This window comes from Perca fluviatilis, chromosome 12, assembly GCF_010015445.1.
Source record: "Perca fluviatilis chromosome 12, GENO_Pfluv_1.0, whole genome shotgun sequence".
In the NCBI taxonomy this organism is placed as follows: domain Eukaryota; kingdom Metazoa; phylum Chordata; class Actinopteri; order Perciformes; family Percidae; genus Perca; species Perca fluviatilis.
In genome coordinates this window covers 33,552,954-33,570,125 of record NC_053123.1, presented here as the reverse complement: position 1 = coordinate 33,570,125, position 17,172 = coordinate 33,552,954, and the positions used below count along the sequence as shown (strand labels likewise).

The 17,172-nt window shown below is 40.0% G+C and overlaps 1 protein-coding gene across 1 annotated transcript; it reads left to right on the top strand.

Moving 5' to 3' along the window:
• Positions 1–681: 681 nt before the first annotated feature.
• Positions 682–11,255, top strand: LOC120569412 (MAGUK p55 subfamily member 4-like). The gene is made up of 11 exons (XM_039817284.1): positions 682–812; positions 1,228–1,286; positions 1,459–1,512; positions 1,604–1,624; positions 2,158–2,196; positions 4,678–4,845; positions 4,969–5,049; positions 6,485–6,578; positions 6,740–6,848; positions 8,759–8,890; positions 10,934–11,255. Exons 1-11 carry the CDS (start codon positions 682–684, stop codon positions 11,117–11,119), a joined length of 1,074 nt encoding a protein of 357 aa, XP_039673218.1. The 3' UTR covers positions 11,120–11,255.
• Positions 11,256–17,172: the final 5,917 nt, after the last annotated feature.

Below are 17,172 nucleotides of genomic sequence, written 5' to 3'. Positions count from 1 at the left end.
TAAAGATCATTTTCATTTTGAATTCTGGCGATGATCAAAAACTATTTAAATCAGGAGGCGACCTCACTGACATGTGCATATTAAAAGACAAACAGCTCCTCTGTGGTGTGATGTACATCTAATTATTAAGACAACGGATCAGTTATTTACAATTTGTTGTATTTGCAGATTAATTCCCCAGGGAACCATCCTGTTTAAAGTGATTCCTGATGCAGGTCAGAGCAGCGGCAATGAACATCGGTAAAACTTCCACTCAGTGTTGAAATGTAACTAAAGTACAAACTTAAGGTACTTGTACTTGAGTATTTCCTCAAGTACAAGCTCCTTGTACTCCTCTACATCCCAGAGGTACTGTAGATATTGTTCTTTTTACTCCAGTACATGTGTCTGACAGCTTTAGTTACTTTTCAGATGACAGATTTTCCTCCCCTATCCGTCCATATGTCCATGAGTAAAGCTGTCAGATCAATGTAGTGCAGTAGAAGTAAAAAATGGCATAAAATGGAAATAATTTTAATGAAAGATGTGAGATTTCTCTCTCTCTCTCTCTCTCTCTCTCTCTCTCTCTCTCTCTCTCTCTCTCTCTCTCTCTCTCTGTTTTGTGTGTTCGGTGTTCACTGAAGGCGATGGTGGACTACTGCCCACTGCAGGACTCCTCCATCCCCGTGTCCCGATGCAGGCATGGCGTTCAAGCAGAGGAGACGTGCTGGAGGTTGTCGTACCAACCCGACGACACTGGTGGCAGGCCAGGGAAACTGCCCTGCTCTGCAGCCTGCGCCCGGGCTCATTCCCTCTGCCAGCATGCTGAAAAGGTGATGCCTCACTTCCTCAATGTATCGTATGTGTTATCTCCTAAGGGGAGACACTTTTATTATTTTGGGTTGTTTTTTGGGTTATTTTGCTTCCATAAAATGTCTTCTTTCAGAGAGAAAACATTTATGTAACTCAGGCTGCTCTCATGAAGCATTCATACATAAAGATGTGAAAAGTAAATCGCTGTAGTTTGTATGTGTTCCACATATTACTGTCTTTCTCTTTCTGTCTTTCTCCCTGTGTCCTGCTCTCTCTCTCCCTCTCTCTCTCTACCTCTCCATCTCAATGTCTCTCTCTCATTGTCTCTCTCTGTGTCTTTCTCTCTGTCTGTCTGTCTCTGTCTGCCTCTCTCTCTCACTGTCTCTCTCTCTCTGTTTCTCTCTCTCTCTCTTTTTTTTTTTTTCCCCTCTGCAGTAAACTGAAGGAACATTGGTGGTGTCAGCCATTACAGGGTCATACCTGCATCAGACCCTGTGAGCACTTTATCATTATTACCAAAATGTTTTAATGCTTTTCATGGGCTTTTTCTGGGTTTTCGATACTTTCTTCAGCTATTTAAACACCTTTTCAGCGCTTTTATCTGGCGCTTTTCAGCACTATATATTTATATTTAAAGCTCTAAACAACATTTTCTCTATATTTCAGATTCTGTTCCAGAGGACGATCGAACACACGCTGAAGACAAACACACAGTCGCAGGTACAACAAGTACAACACAACCAAGAAATATACAATCCAGTTTTTATTGACTGAAATTACTCATCATCTTCTGTTTGTCTCTTCTCCACAGAGCTGGAAGAAATACACTTTGGTAGGTGCTTACTTATATATTTCACCATGGAATAATTGTCTTTGTTAACTATCTACTTGCTAGTCTGGCTATCCAGACCAAGATTGAGCTTTGGTCTGCTTTGTATTTTCTACTGCACAAGAAGCATGATCAAAGTTCAAATGACTCTGCACGCAATTGGCTACTCCTTCAACCAATCACAGCAACGATCTGGGTGACGTAGCGTACAGCCGCATTAACGGTGGTTGCTGCGCTTCAGTGGCCGCCATGTTGAATGTAAAGAAGAAGCTGCTTGGTCGCTTCTCTATCGTCATCGTGTTAAACCCACCAATAGCACGCCGGTGGATAAGACAAACTGTGATTGGTCCCCGCAGATTTGTAATGGAAGCAGGATAGATAAATGTACAGGTTTCCAGCCTGAGCTGCAGGGAGTAATCAAATCACGGCAGATCGGGCTGGGTTTACTTACTTTATTATCTACTTGTGAATAACTGAATAAAAGCAGTGTTTAAGTGTGCTTTAGTGTAAAGTGAGTGAATGTTTTCTTCCTTTAGATGAAGCCGACTCTGATATTACTGATGGAATCTACCTGGGTAAGACACACTCAATTAGTTTGTTTAATATTGAAAAGAAATGTCAAAACTGACTTGAAGTATTTAACCAAAGTGCTTTTGCTGGATTAACCTGACTTATTACTCCATGAATCCATAACTATCATGTACACAGTATACCACAGATGGTAAACAACAATGGGCCAGACTCTGTGCAGTAATTGTACATTAGTACAATTTTATAATCAGTGCTGGAAGAAGTATTCAGATCCTTTACTTCAGTAAAAGTACTAATATCACACTATAAATACTCCGTTACAAGTTAAAGTCCTGCAGTGAAAATGTAACTTAACTAAAAGTCTGTATCATCAGGAAAATGTAGTTAAAGTATTAAAAGTAAAGAAACATCCTCCCATTTTAGAAAGTGGAAAGGATCCAAACACACACACACACCACACAAACACACACACACACCTACACACACACACACACACAGACACTACTTTCTCTCTCCAACCAGTTGTGTGTGTAATGGTCTCATCATCTCAGCTGTAGACTTGTAGTCGTTATATTGTCGGCTAGTTTACTTTAGAATCAAACATCAGATTTTATAAACTACGTGCGTGTTCTGTGTGCAGTGTGTAAAGTAACTAGTAACTAAAGCTGGAACAGATGAATGTAGCGGAGTAACTAAAGTAACTAGTAGCTAAAGCTGGAACAGACGAATGTAGCGGAGTATCCAAAGTAACTAGTAACTAAAGTAACTAGTAACTAAAGCTGGAACAGATGAATGTAGTGGAGTAACTAAAGTAACTAGTAACTAAAGCTGGAACAGATGAATGTAGCGGAGTAACTAAAGTAACTAGTAACTAAAGCTGGAACAGATGAATGTAGCAGAGTAACTAAAGTAACTAGTAACTAAAGCTGGAACAGATGAATGTAGCAGAGTAACTAAAGTAACTAGTAACTAAAGCTGGAACAGATGAATGTAGCGGAGTAAAAGTACAATATTTCTCTCTGAAATGTAGCGTAGTAGTAGAAAGTGGCATGAAAAGAAAAGACTCAAGTTAAAGTACAAGATCGTCAACATTTGTACTACAGTAGTGGAGTAAATGTACTTAGTTACATTCCTACACTGTATATATCTATCAGGGGTTGATGCATAGACTGTATAAGTGAAGTCAAAACATCTAGATTGCCCCCTACTGGCTGGCTGCAGTATAGGTTATAAACCCTCCCCCTAAACTAAAAAAAAATCAAAGTACACATCAAATAATAAAAAGATGGTTTCTGTCACACTGGTGTTTCTTCAACTGTTCATTTTTCTAATCAGTTTGGTTATTGTTAGTTATTTGATGCTATAAAAATGGGCTGAACGTCATGATTGATAGCTGGGGATTGATTGGACTTAGATATCGGCAGCTCTACCGACCGATCACTACTACGCAGACTCTCACCCAAAATGACAAGACGGCAGCACTGTTTCCAGGATATATTTTTTTAGGGTTAGGGGTTAGGGTTAGGTCTTAGGGGTTATGGTTTGGGGGTTAGGTGATGGTAAATCTATCTCGATGATTCCACCAGCTTCGTCTGACGACTGGGCAGTTTGGTATAGGAACTATGGTTAGGGTTAGGGGTTAAAGGCTATCATCCATCTTTTTTACGTTCTCTAGTTTACTCCACTTACCTGCTTACTTATTTACTCACTCACTTACTTACTTACTCACTCTCTGGTATGGGGAATATGGTTAGGGTTTAGTTACCGGTTAGGGGGTTAGGGTTAGGGGTTAGGTACAGGATAGGGGGTTAGGAGTAGGGGTTGAGGGCGTATCGTCCATCTTTTTTTACGTTCTATAGTTTAGATATGACGATGGAAAACGCTCCTGTGGGTCGTATTACAGGGGAGGAATAAACAACCGATATTGTCGCATGGTTGGGAGGATTTGTTGGAATATTTACTGTGTGCAATACTCTGTGGTAGTACTGCAATACTAATTCAACTGTGCAATACTATACTGCACAAAAGATCCCATTTCTCAGCACTATTTTTATTTGCATTATTGTTTACACTTCTGGAAATTTCATGGTTTTTAATATTTTCTTTACATATTTCACATCTCTATTCTTACATATAAATTGTTGCTATACATATGAGTATGATGCACACATTTTGATTTCATTTTAACGTAGATATTTATTTTGTATTCTTTCTACATTTATTTGTTCTTATGATTTCTCTATATTTCTGCGTGAGAATGGAGCATATGTAGCGGACTGAATAGTATTTTGATTTTTTAGGCTTTCAACACTGTAAGAAAACAATCTGTCTTTGTATAAATGTATGTGGCGCTTAACTTATTCAAAAAAGCAACTTACTTACTCACTAACTTACTCACTCACTTACTAGCTAACTTCCTTCATATTAACACAGTATATTATCCATATTTTTACGGACTTTTCTAACAGTGAAGGCGTTTGACGCTGTGTTTTAATTGATTGAGTGATTGATTTTTTTTTGACCAGCTGGTTTCCGGCGGAGTTTCCGTCTCTGGCAGAGAACGTCCTTCAGGAAGAGACGGCAGTCATGCACCTCGTGCACGCCCAGCAGCGGCACCCTGTCCACTCCGTACGAGGAGGTGGTTCTGTACCAGCGCCCCCCGCAGGAGACCCACCGCCTCATCATCCTCGTCGGTCAATATCTCAACCATCCTTTTGTTCCTAAACTCAGACAGTTTGTTCACCTTTAATTTTCCATTTCCCTACGATATCTACTGTGCATAATATATTTATAAATAATACATTTCATGCGTCCAGGTGCTGCGAAAGTTGGAATTAACGAACTGAGGAAAAGACTGATCAAACTGAACCCTTCGACCTTCCAGGGACCCGTACCTCGTATGTGCAAATCTAACTCGTCTAACATTCAAAGTGTCTCCACACTGGTTGTAATAACTTTTGTGTTTTACATTGTGTGTCATAAAAGAGAGTATGGAAGCTAATATCTGACAATGTGATCCTAAAAAAAGATCCTTTAGATCTGAGAAACTTTCCCAAAATATTGACTCAATGACTTTCTCAAAGTAATGAGTTATGACTTATATCTTGAGGTTTCTTATTATTTTGAGATACTAAGTCGTTAGTTTAAGAAACTTATGGACTGTTCGCTATTTATTTCAGTGGCCACCAGAGGAGTTTTGGGATCTTTAGTCAAAATTGACCCAACCCTACACCAACAATACATTTTTGATGACCCTCCAAAATTATTGTGAAAAAAGGGATGACCCTCCCCAATACTTTACTGATAGCTTCTGTACTGGTTTGCGCCTGGCAAAGCTGTGCAGTTATCCATTGTTTTTCTACAGCCATTAATTATTTGCCTAAACCGCTGCATTCTCACCTTACGTATCACACTCCTCTGTTATGGTGCCATTTCGGTAGATTTCTCACTAACATAGTTGTGAAAACACAATAAGCATGGAAACTAAAACTACTGCATTACTTCAAATACTAAGTTACTCCTCTAGTAAACTAGTATTCACATGAAATAAAACAATAAAACACTGAGACCATTCAGCAAACAACACTGGGTAATAACAAATTCAACACTATGGACTCGTCACTAGGCTTCCTTAGTCATGCGGCGCAAGCTTCGACTTTTCAAAATAAAAGCTTGCGTCTGGTCTGTATGGTGTTTTGGATGTTTTTGAACTAAACAGTATGGCAATCATGCTAATGAATACAATTATTTTTCAGCAGATGTCTTAGTTACAACACGATGGAGCTAGCAAAGCAGTTTTGTGTTTATATGTGCGAGCGGGATTTATTCAGTTTGGGAAATCCCACGGTCTCTAAAGCTACAGCTCAAATTGTCTGGCTGACTAAACAAGGAGGGACCCATCTGCTAGCGATAGGGGCCGAGACTGAGAGAGCTATATGGAGCTACATGGATAAATATGCACCAAAGAAGCCACTTTGAAATTTTGCTGTTCTCATGAATACAAAAGTTGGGTGACCCTCCACCCTAGACTAAAGAAAAGTGGATGACCCTCCCATCAACAAAGAATAAAAAAGACATGACCCTTTCCTCCGGTGGTCATTATTTTGAGATATTAAGTAATTATTTTGAGAAAATTACTCATTATTTTGAGATACTAAGTCATTATTTTGAGATATTAAGTCACTTTTTTATAACATTTCTCATTATATGACTAAAAAGATCTTTTTACTGAAAAAACATGAAGTGAATATAATGAGACTTTATTACGGACACAATAGCAATTGCTTAATAATTGCAAACAGGTTCTGATTTGCTGTCACCCTGTTCCTCTAGACACCTCTCGTCCAATCAGAGCAGGGGAGCAGACGGAAAGAGAGTACCACTTTGTCACCAAAGAGCTGTTTGAGTACATGGTCTGTAACCACAGGTACACTCCTCCTCTCTTTTCACTGTTTGCATGGTTTTGTTTTTGATTTTTGAATGATATGAATTGGATTTGGATGCATATTTATATTGGTGTGTGTGTATGTCTGTGTGTGTGTGTGTGTGTGTGTGTGTGTGTGTGTGTGTGTGTGTGTGTGTGTTCAGGTTTGTGGAGTACGGGGAGTATAAGGGCCACCTGTACGGGACCAGCACCGATGCTATTGACGAGGTGCTGAAACGAGGACGGATGTGCATCATCGATGTTGAACCACATGTGAGTTTCATGATAGCATGGATCAACTTATTTTTTTCAGAGTAATAACTGTTTCTTATCCAACCAGTCCTCCAAACCATGTGCTGATATCGAGGGTTTGTTCCTCTCCTCTAATCTGACCCGCAGCAGCATTCTCTGTCCTCATATCTAAACCAGAGTAGGTAACAGTCGCGGTTTTCCACACGTCGGTAACGTTGTGAAGCGGTCCCAGTTTGGTTAGGTTTAGGCACCAAAACTATTTAGTTAAAGGAATACGCCACCGTTTATTGAAATAGGGTTATTCACCATCTCCTCTATATTTATATATGGTGGAACGCATTTTGCTCACTGCATGCATTATCTTAGTCCGCCCTCCAGCTTAGCTTAGCGGCATGAATGGAATCCTTTGTTTGCCGTTAGCATGCCGTGAGTAAAAATGACCCAATAGCAACAAAAACTAAACCTAATTACTTATTGTGGCCTGCCTATTTACGAGTAAAAATAGCAATGCAAATTAAGACTAGACGATTTCCTAGGTAGATACTGACTTTATTGGGTGGAAGTAGGCTACAGCCGAAGCACTGCTACTCGGGAGCAGAGATATCGGCAGCCCGCGGGGCTCTGCGCATCTCAGTCAGGGCAGCGGCATTTTGTTGTCCAGCAACCCAGAAAGTGACTTTGCGCTGGCCGCAGAGCTCCGCTGGCTGCTGATATCTCTGTGCCCGAGTAGCAGTGCTTCGGCTGTAGCCTACTTCCACCCAATATAGTCCCAAGTCAATATCTGCCTAGGAAATGGTCTAGTCTTAATCTGCATTGCTATTTCTACTCGTTGTGAAGACGCAGGCCACAAGAAGTAATTAGGTTTTGTTTTTGTTGTTGTTGGGTCACTTTTACTCACGACATGCTAATGGCAACAAAGGATTCCATTCATTACGCTAAGCTAAGCTAGCGGCGGTGCCACTGGACTAAGACAATGCATTCACTGACACAAAAATGCGTTTGCCCACCTATATAAATATAGAGGAGACGGTGAATAACCCTATTTCAACAAACGGTGGCGTATTCCTTTAAAGGTGCACTATGAGTTCCTGCATGGTTTCAGTGCAATTTCATTTTTGTCTTAAATCATAGGCATCTCTCCTTGATGCGCTAGCTGCCTGACCCTTGAACACACTGTGAAAAAGCCCAGTCTCGGGAGACAACACAGGGGTCGGAAATGTCAAACAAACACTATAGGGGCACAGGATAGGCACCAAAATACAACAAAACACTCCAGCCAATCACCGAAAAGCCAAGTCTAACTCGTTCATTGTAGCAGCCAAAGCCGTTTCGAACAGCTGGTGTTCATCCGTAGCCATCTTGCAACGTTTACTAATGACTTTGACGTCGCAGCGCTGTCGTCATGTGTTTAGCTCGCGTCTGGCTGTGTGATTGGTGCAGCTCGGCTACAAAGGCGTAGTTAATGAGCATCATTACTGAATGCCAGAGTGGCTCGCTGAGCAAACTCAAATTGTGCTCTCGCGAGAACTCTGAATTTCCAGGGTACATGAATCCCGGTCTCCTGGGTGAAAGTCCTGTCTTTGTTTACGTCCTTACGCTTAATCCTCGTCACCTCTCTTCCTGCTTTGCTCCCATCATAACTATTAGAGGGTGCCGCCACCCACAACACCCCCTGTTGTCCTTAATTAAATGTTTCAGTCACTTTTTTCAAAGTTTTGTATTTTACATTTTAGTGTTTTTTTCACTTGTTTTGGTCACTTTATCTGACGGTTTTTGTTCCACTTTTTCCCAATGTTTTGCTTTGTAATTTTTAATTTTTGGGTTTTTTTTTTTTTTTTTTTTTTTTAGAAATTTTTGAAACATTTTTGTAATCAAACTTGACCCAAGGATAGCATAAGGGTTAATCCCAGATGTGTTGGTTTTGTTGTCAGAGCATCCAGTCGCAGACGAAGAAACTGAAGCCCTACGTGATCTTCATCAAAGCTCCGAGTCCGGACAGACTGAGACAAACCCGGAGAGACGCCCGAACCATCACCAACTGCACCGTCAACAGAGCATTCACAGTAAGAGCTTTCCTTCAATAACAACTCTCTGAACAGAGATTAAAATAACAATGGAGTTCAGACACCAAATGGTTTACAAAGGCTATAAAATTGAATAAAACTGGTAAAGAGCATTGTAGTAACATTTTACTGTGATGAACAGAAGTACAGTCTCCCGTGTGTTTTTTGACACTTTTCGATGTCATTTTGATGCTTATTTTGATGTTTTTTAATATTTTTTGATGTTTTGAAGCTTTCTCCATGTTTTTTTTACCCTTTCTTCATTGTTTTCGTTCCTTTTTTCATTTCTTTTGTCGCTTTTATCTGATGTTTTTAGCGTCTTTTTCCGACATCTTTGTGTCATTTGGACTGCTGGCGCTGTAGAAATATTTCTATAATCTAGATGTGTTATTCTCAGTATAAAGTTGGATTCCCTGTATAATGTATAGACTTGGGACACACACATAGTTAACTTAAGCTTTGATTACCTTACAGCTCAGGAATGTGAGTCTATGTTTTTCTGCAGACGGTGAAGTGGAACAGGAGGGGGTGGGTCTTGGGTCAGTGTGTGTGTTTGTGTGTGTGTGTGTGTGTGTGTGTGTGTGTGTGTGTGTAAGAGCTGGAGAATCTGCCCGGAGACAGGAGAGAGACAGGAGGGGGACGCAAGATATAAAAGATTAGGAATTTGGTTAGACGGTGTTCATAATCTGACAGAGACTTTGCTGACTTGAACTTTGTATACTTTGTCTGCGGTTAGTGAAACTTAGGGTCATTTTTGTGAACCCACAATTGTGTTTTGTAAGCTTAAATGCTGGACTTCAGTGAACTTTCTTGACTTTAAACTATTGTGTCAGTTTTGATCCCTGAGTTCTGGTCTCATTAACCAACACGCAAGAATTAGAGTGTATACCGTATTTCCTCAAATAAAAACCGGGAGTCAATTAAAAGCCGGGCCTCTGATAGTGGCGGGGGTGTGGTCAACACGGCCCAAAAAATCCGGTCTCAAATTAAGGCCGGGGAAAAAATAGTGTGGATAATCTCCTAAATGCCTTTCATATATATATATATATATATATATATATATATATATATATATCAAAATAAAATTCCAGTTCATTGTAATGTACATTTCTACCAATTTAATTTAACAGATTCAACAATATATTCATGCTTTTTTCCACACTTTGTTTTTCTGGATTATTGTCCTATGCGGCTGTATGTGTAACTCAGCCAGGTGTAGTTAGCAGTAACGTACAGGTGCCAGTAGATGGCAGTAGCTACATTGGATGTAACACGGGTCTCATTTAATGCTAGCAGAGAATGACGGGCTCTGGTGCTAGTGACGGACTTTTCAACAACAAAACGAAAAGAGTTTTAAAGTATGAGGAGGAAAACTCGGGTGAAAAAGCTGCGAGACATTTCGACATTGACCCCAGGAGAATCCGATACTGGAAGAAACAGAAGGATAAGCTGACGAGAGCAGAGCATAGCTAGCTAGCTGGAGGTGGGAGGAAACAAGTTAGCCTGGAGCTAGAAACAAAGCTAGCTAAGCTACCGTCTGTAATGTTAATCCATTGACATATATAAACGCATTGTTCAGATACTGGTGTACTGCAAACCAGCAACTACTGTATGCTCTTACTGTAATCTACCAGCAATACTGTAGTACCTGTATTTGACACAATGGTGGTGTTTGATTCATGCTGTTGTTGTATATTGTGATATTTTTGCAAATGTTTCTTAAAAAATGAATGATCTCTATCCACTGGAACGCTATGGTTTTTCATTTAAAACTGTTTATTTAAAATAGTTATACTTATCAAACAGATGGAATTAGAAATAAAGGCCTGCCTCTAATAAAAGCCTGCTTCAAATACAAGCCTGGTACCTTCTGCCGTTCAGGTAAATAAAGGCCCCGGCTTTTATTTGAGGAAATACAGTATATAAGTCAGAACTTCCTCTGAATTTTCTACAGCGCCCCTAGCATTCACCTAGAAGAGTTGTGAAGACTTGTGACTTTAACTCCTAATGAAAGTGCCGACCCCTGTTCCCTACGTCCTGCAGGAGGAAGACTTTGTGGAGCTGGAGGAGGCGTCCCGGCTGATGGAGGCCAAGTACAAACAGCTGTTTGATAGCGTGCTGGTGAACGACGACCTGCAGGACGCCTGCATGCAGCTCTGCTCCATCATCCAGGCAGCGCAGCATGAACCGCAGTGGATCCCCGTCAGCTGGAGCCAGACGGACGAGTAACGAGAGGAAGGAGAGGAAGGGAAGGAGAGGAAGAGAAGGAGAGGAAGGGAGGAGGATATCAAGACTACAATTGAGAATATGTGTTGGATGAAATGGGACAATACTAATAACTAATAAAGGCTGACTGATCAAACTCTCTCTGTCGTCTCACGTTACCTCATCGCTACTCTTAACCCTTGGGTCAAATTTGACCCGTTTTCAAAGATTTTTAATATTAGAAAATATGGGATGTCGAAATAAGCACCGAAAATGTTAAAAAACAAACAAAACAAAAACAGGAAAAGCAACAAAAAACTAAAATACTGGGGGGGGGGAAAAGGCCAAAAAAAATCCCCCAAAACATTGGAAAAGTGACAAAAAGTCAGATAAAACTATATAAATTTTGAAAAAAGGGACCCAAATGTTGAAAAAAAATAACTTAGAGAAAACGTTGAGATAGAGATGACAAAAGTGTTTGTTTTCATGGTTGACAGGAAGACAACACAAGGGTTAAACACACACTTTGAAGTTTATTTTAATGAAACTAAACCTTGTTTTGGATACTATTTATGGTCAGCATTTTTAAAGGGGTGATAGAATGCAAAACTGATTTTACCTTGTCATAGTTGAATAATGACATTTTAGTGGGTAACTAGGACATACATAGAACCTCTAAATCCCATTGACACCTCTTTTCTCTGCAAATCTCACTATTTGAAACTGCCTCTGAAAACGGGCGAATCTCAACGAGCCGAAATAGTTGACGTCAACTATTTCTGCTCCTCCTCATTTGGCTCTAGTCTTTCTCTTTGTCACGCCCCAACATTTGCATAGGCTACACAACTGACCTGAGATCAGTTAGTCCACTGAATCTAGGTCGTGCAGATCTCAGAAATTGTATACATTGTCCATATGCTATTTTACCATTAAATTCACTTCTGAGACTTTTTTATGCGAGAAATCAAATATGTGGAGGTCAAATATGGGCCGTTTTACGAAAATTTATGTCTAATTGCAAATTTTGTCCGACTGTGTGTCGGAGTTCAGAGGCCGGTGCTGCCTGTGTAGCTGCCTCGCCGCCTGGCCTGCCTTCCTTCGCAGACCCCGGCCTGCTGTGAGGTAGATGGAGCTCAGTCAAGGCTGGCAACCCAAAGCACTCCATACCCGCGCAAAGTCACCGTTTTGGGCTAATGAACTACGAAACGCCGCTGCTCTGACAGAGCTCCAGGGCCTGCAGTTCCCCTCTTCCTAATGCCAGGTGTATGTGAGTGAAAGCGCGATCAGCAAGCTTGTTACGCCAGCATTCTCTTACCACAGGTTCCAGTTACTCTTTTAATGGGTGTAATTATAATGTGTTGAGTTATTTAAACAAACGATCGGGGAAATAAACGCCGCTTGTCCGTGAGTCTCATTGATAGAGCCTGCGGCTGGGTGGAGCTCTATCAATGAGAGCTAGCTAGCCTCCTCTTAGAATTCCTCTGGAATTCACAAAAATGTATTAACTTGAAATCAGACACATTTGTTAGCTTTATAAGACATTTAGTAAGATGTTGTATAGGTGGCGTGACGAAATTCAAACTGTAAATATACTCGAATTAAGGTGGAAAGGAAGCTAACTATCCGTGATTTATAGCTAGGATTGAAGGGACAGTCGCAGCTAACGAAATACCAGCGGCTGAACTCCGACACAAAGTCTTACCAAATTTGCAATTAGCCATCAATTTTCGTAAAACGGCCCATATTTGAGCTTTATATAGTAGATTTCTCGCTTAAAAAAGTCTCAGAAGTTAATTTAATAATGGAATAGCCCGACAAACAATGTATAACTTTGCAGTGTCTGGAATATAGGCCTGCTTCCGAGTCACCCATGTGTTTCTATGTAGTTTGCTCAAACCAATCAGCGCGTAGCTCATTCTGAATATTCATTAGCATACCATATTTGGAAGAAAAGCTCTTGTTCTAAATAGAGCCATATTCACAGGGTAGTTAAGGGCCCAATAAAATACCATTCGGGCAATTTTCAGCCCAACCAATGTTACATACCCCATTAGGAGACATTAAGGAACAGTGTAAAATACCCTATCTATCACCCCTTTAAACATAATATAATTTAATGTATATAAATGACTTCAATGTTCCCATTAACTTCTGGGTAGAAACCTCCTGTGTCCCATACATACAAGTTCATATCGCTAAGTTCATGTTTGACCATAGACTGTAAATATTAAGGGACAAAGCATCCGGTTCGGCGAAGTGCTGCAAATGCAGAATATCCCCTTAACGCCGACTGTCACAAATTTGCATCAAACCCCTTCCATTCCGACTGCAGGCGAGATAGCGTGTGTATTCCCCCAATGCCGGTTTGTTTACATTCGATACATACCTAGGAACCTTTTGCACGCACTGGTTTCTCATAGAACTGGTCGGAGTGGGAACTACATCCAGTTCACGGAAGCGAAATTAACCCTAACCCTAAAAAGACTACTGTCAATGTTAGGGAGTAGGAGAGTGTTTTCTTTCTTGCTGTTGTCAAGATTCATTTATTTGTCAATTACTTGAAAATGTGTTTTATTAATTTTACCATTTTGTAAAGAATTTTACCATAAATGCCTTTTGTCGCTAATTTGCATCATACCTACATTTATATCTATTCCATATGCTATAGACAAATTAACAATCTCAACTTAATTTAGCATCAGCTTGGAGCCAGGAACACACATAATAAAGTTCTTATATAATTGTGAATAAATTCAGGCGTCAAGGGGTTAAATATATATATATATCAATAATATAATTCTGACATTCTTCACAATGTACTTTTGGGTTATTTTAATGCTGATACTTTTTGACTTTATCTATATTTTAAATCCATGATTTTCTCTAATAACTCAGTATTATATAATCCGTGGTATTGGGTACTTCTTTTTGTTTGTTTTTCTGTTATAAAAGTCAAAGTACACTTTATAATCTTTTATTTGTATTTTGGATTAGTATCTTAACCTTGTTTTTATTGTAATTATTTAAGTAAAGGAATAAAATATTATTCACAAATTTAGAATTATTATTTCCCTTTGTAGAAAACAAGTCAATAAGTGACATGAATAATACTTTTTATTTATATCTGTGGTTCTCAACCTTTTTTTCAATAATGTTCCCCTTTGAACAGTTTTTTAAGCCCGTGTACCGCTTAACCAGCGCATATCATTTTTGGTAGAAAAAAAAGCGAATTCCTCCTTGCAAAACAGCTCGAGCTCAGTGAGGTTGGATGGAGAGCGTTTGTGAACAGCAGTTTTCAGTTCTTTCCACAGATTCTCGATTGGATTCAGGTCTGGACTTTGACTTGGCCATTCTAACACCTGGATATGTTTATTTGTGAACCATTCCATTGTAGATTTTGCTTTATGTTTTGGATCATTGTCTTGTTGGAAGACAAATCTCCGTCCCAGTCTCAGGTCTTTTGCAGACTCCATCAGGTTTTCTTCCAGAATGGTCCTGTATATGGCTCCATCCATCTTCCCACAATTTTAACCATCTTCCCTGTCCCTGCTGAAGAAAAGCAGGTCCAAACCATGATGCTGCCACCACCATGTTTGACAGTGGGGATGGTGTGTTCAGGGTGATGAGCTGTGTTGCTTTTACGCCAAACATAACGTTTTGCATTGTTGCCAAAAGTTCGATTTTGGTTTCATCTGACCACAGCACCTTCTTCCACATGTTTGGTGTGTCTCCCAGGTGGCTTTTGGCAAACCTTTAAACGACACTTTTTATGGATATCTTTAAGAAATGGCTTTCTTCTTGCCACTCTTCCATAAAGGCCAGATTTGTGCAGTATACGACTGATTGTTGTCCCATGTGACAGAGTCTCCCACCTCAGCTGTAGATCTCTGCAGTTCATCCAGAGTGATCATGGGCCCTCTTGGCTGCATCTCTGATCGGTCTCTCTCATTGTATGAGCTGAAAGTTTAGAGGGACGGCCGGGTCTTCGTAGATTTGTAGTGGTCTGATAACTCCTTCCATTTCAATATTATCGCTTGCACAGTGCTCCTTGGGATGTTTAAAGCTTGGGAAATCTTTTTGTATCCAAATCCGGCTTTAAACTCTCCACAACAGCATCTCGGACCTGCCTGGTGTGTTCCTTGTTCTTCATGATGCTCCTGCGCTTTACACGGACCTCTGAGACTATCACAGAGCAGGTGCATTTATACGGAGACTTGATTACACACAGCTGGATTCTATTTATCATCATTAGTCATTTAGGTCAACATTGGATCATTCAGAGATCCTCACTGAACTTCTGGAGAGAGTTTGCTGCACTGAAAGTAAAGGGGCTGAATAATTTTGCACCCACCCTTTTCAGTTTTTTATTTGTTAAAAAAGTTTGAAATAGCCAATGAATTTCGTTCCACTTCATAATTGGGACCCACTTGTTGTTGATTCTTCACAAAAAATTACAGTTTTATATCTTTATGTTTGAGGCCTGAAATGTGGCAAAAGGTCGAAACGTTCAAGGGGGCCGAATACTTTCGCAAGGCACTGTATCTTTTATTTTTTAATGCTTATTAATTATAAAGTGAAGGACAACAGATGAATAAAGAACCCAACACACCAGAAACTCCTCTTGTATCACAGAACGTTCAGACATTTGGATTTTATTTTCTATTTGAACATTTTTGATGAGAAGATCATCACCACTCATGTCTGGTAGGTGGATGATGTTACCTTTGGACAGCGCTGACAGACAATATTCAGTAAACTAAAATGGAAAAGATGTCAGAGTATTTGAATGTTTTCTGTATTTCATTTTGTGTTATTTACTAGATTAAAAGTCCAATAACTGATTATGTTTTTGTCTAGCTCAGAGAGACAGTTTCCTTCTAATGCTAAAACTCAAATGTGAAGCGTTTCCTAACTCTTCAGATAATAAACAAGTGAAAGTGAGTCTCTCAGCAGAGAGCTGTGTCTGTCTGCAGAACAAACTGAAAGTGAATCAGTGATAGAGATTATAGATGAGCTGTAGTGAGATCATGATGGTGGGAGGCCTCACAGGTTCATGGAGCACAGGAAAGGTTTGATGTTGGTACACGGCCTGTCGTTCCATTTCGCTCCTGTAGAGAGATTTTCCAGAGATTTAATGTCTAACTTTTTATCTTTCAGACTGCAAAATATGACCGCCTGCTATAAGTTTAGAGGTCATTGTTGCATCATCATGATTATTTAAAAGACAAAATGTTTCATATGTTGTTGTTTCTTACCGTGAAAGTTCATCTCAATACAGTGCTCCGCTCCACCTTCGTTGTCAGGCTGCCCCGTACCCCAGCTTTTGTAGTCGAATGGGGATCCATCAGACCACAACCACACGCCCTCCTGGAGGAGAAAGATTGGTTCAAAGTCAAATCAAAAGAGGATCCTCCTTTTTTGTTGTTTTATTTAGAGTAATTTTCCTCTTTCTGTTCTTTATTTCTTTCATCAAATTTCGTTTTCTCGGTAGCTCGGGAGACGAGCTAGATAGAGTGCGGATTGGGTCGCATTTTTCTGTCCAAGCCCGGCCCGCGTCTAACAGAGCAGTAATCGAACCCGACCTGAGCCCGACAGGCATTAATATATTTATGTCTGAGCCCGACCCAAGCCCAACACAGTTAAAATAAAAAAAATTCTCATACTAATTACACTTTCTGGTACCTCTAAATACAATTATGAACCTGACAATGAGTATAATATGAGCACTTTAAGCAACTGTAGAAAGCCATTCGGAAATGTCAACAGATGAGCGCAACACGGGGCAAAAAGCGCACATTATAAGCTGTTTTAAATTTAAAATGTTCAATGTGTTAACCTTTCCTGATTGCTTCTTTTCCAACTATGGTCAGAAAACTAGTAGAGACTCGTTACCTCCAGGGCCAACGTTAAAATCCAGTTTCTGGTGAGCAAATGAATGAACTTGGCTTTCAGTCTGGGGTTTATTTCGGACACTGCACACACTGTGTACAAAAGTTAAACTTATTCTACCAACTCTGCTCCGGTTGCATCTACATGTCTTCTTCCTCTTTCTCTATCTGTCTTCTGCCCACTTACAC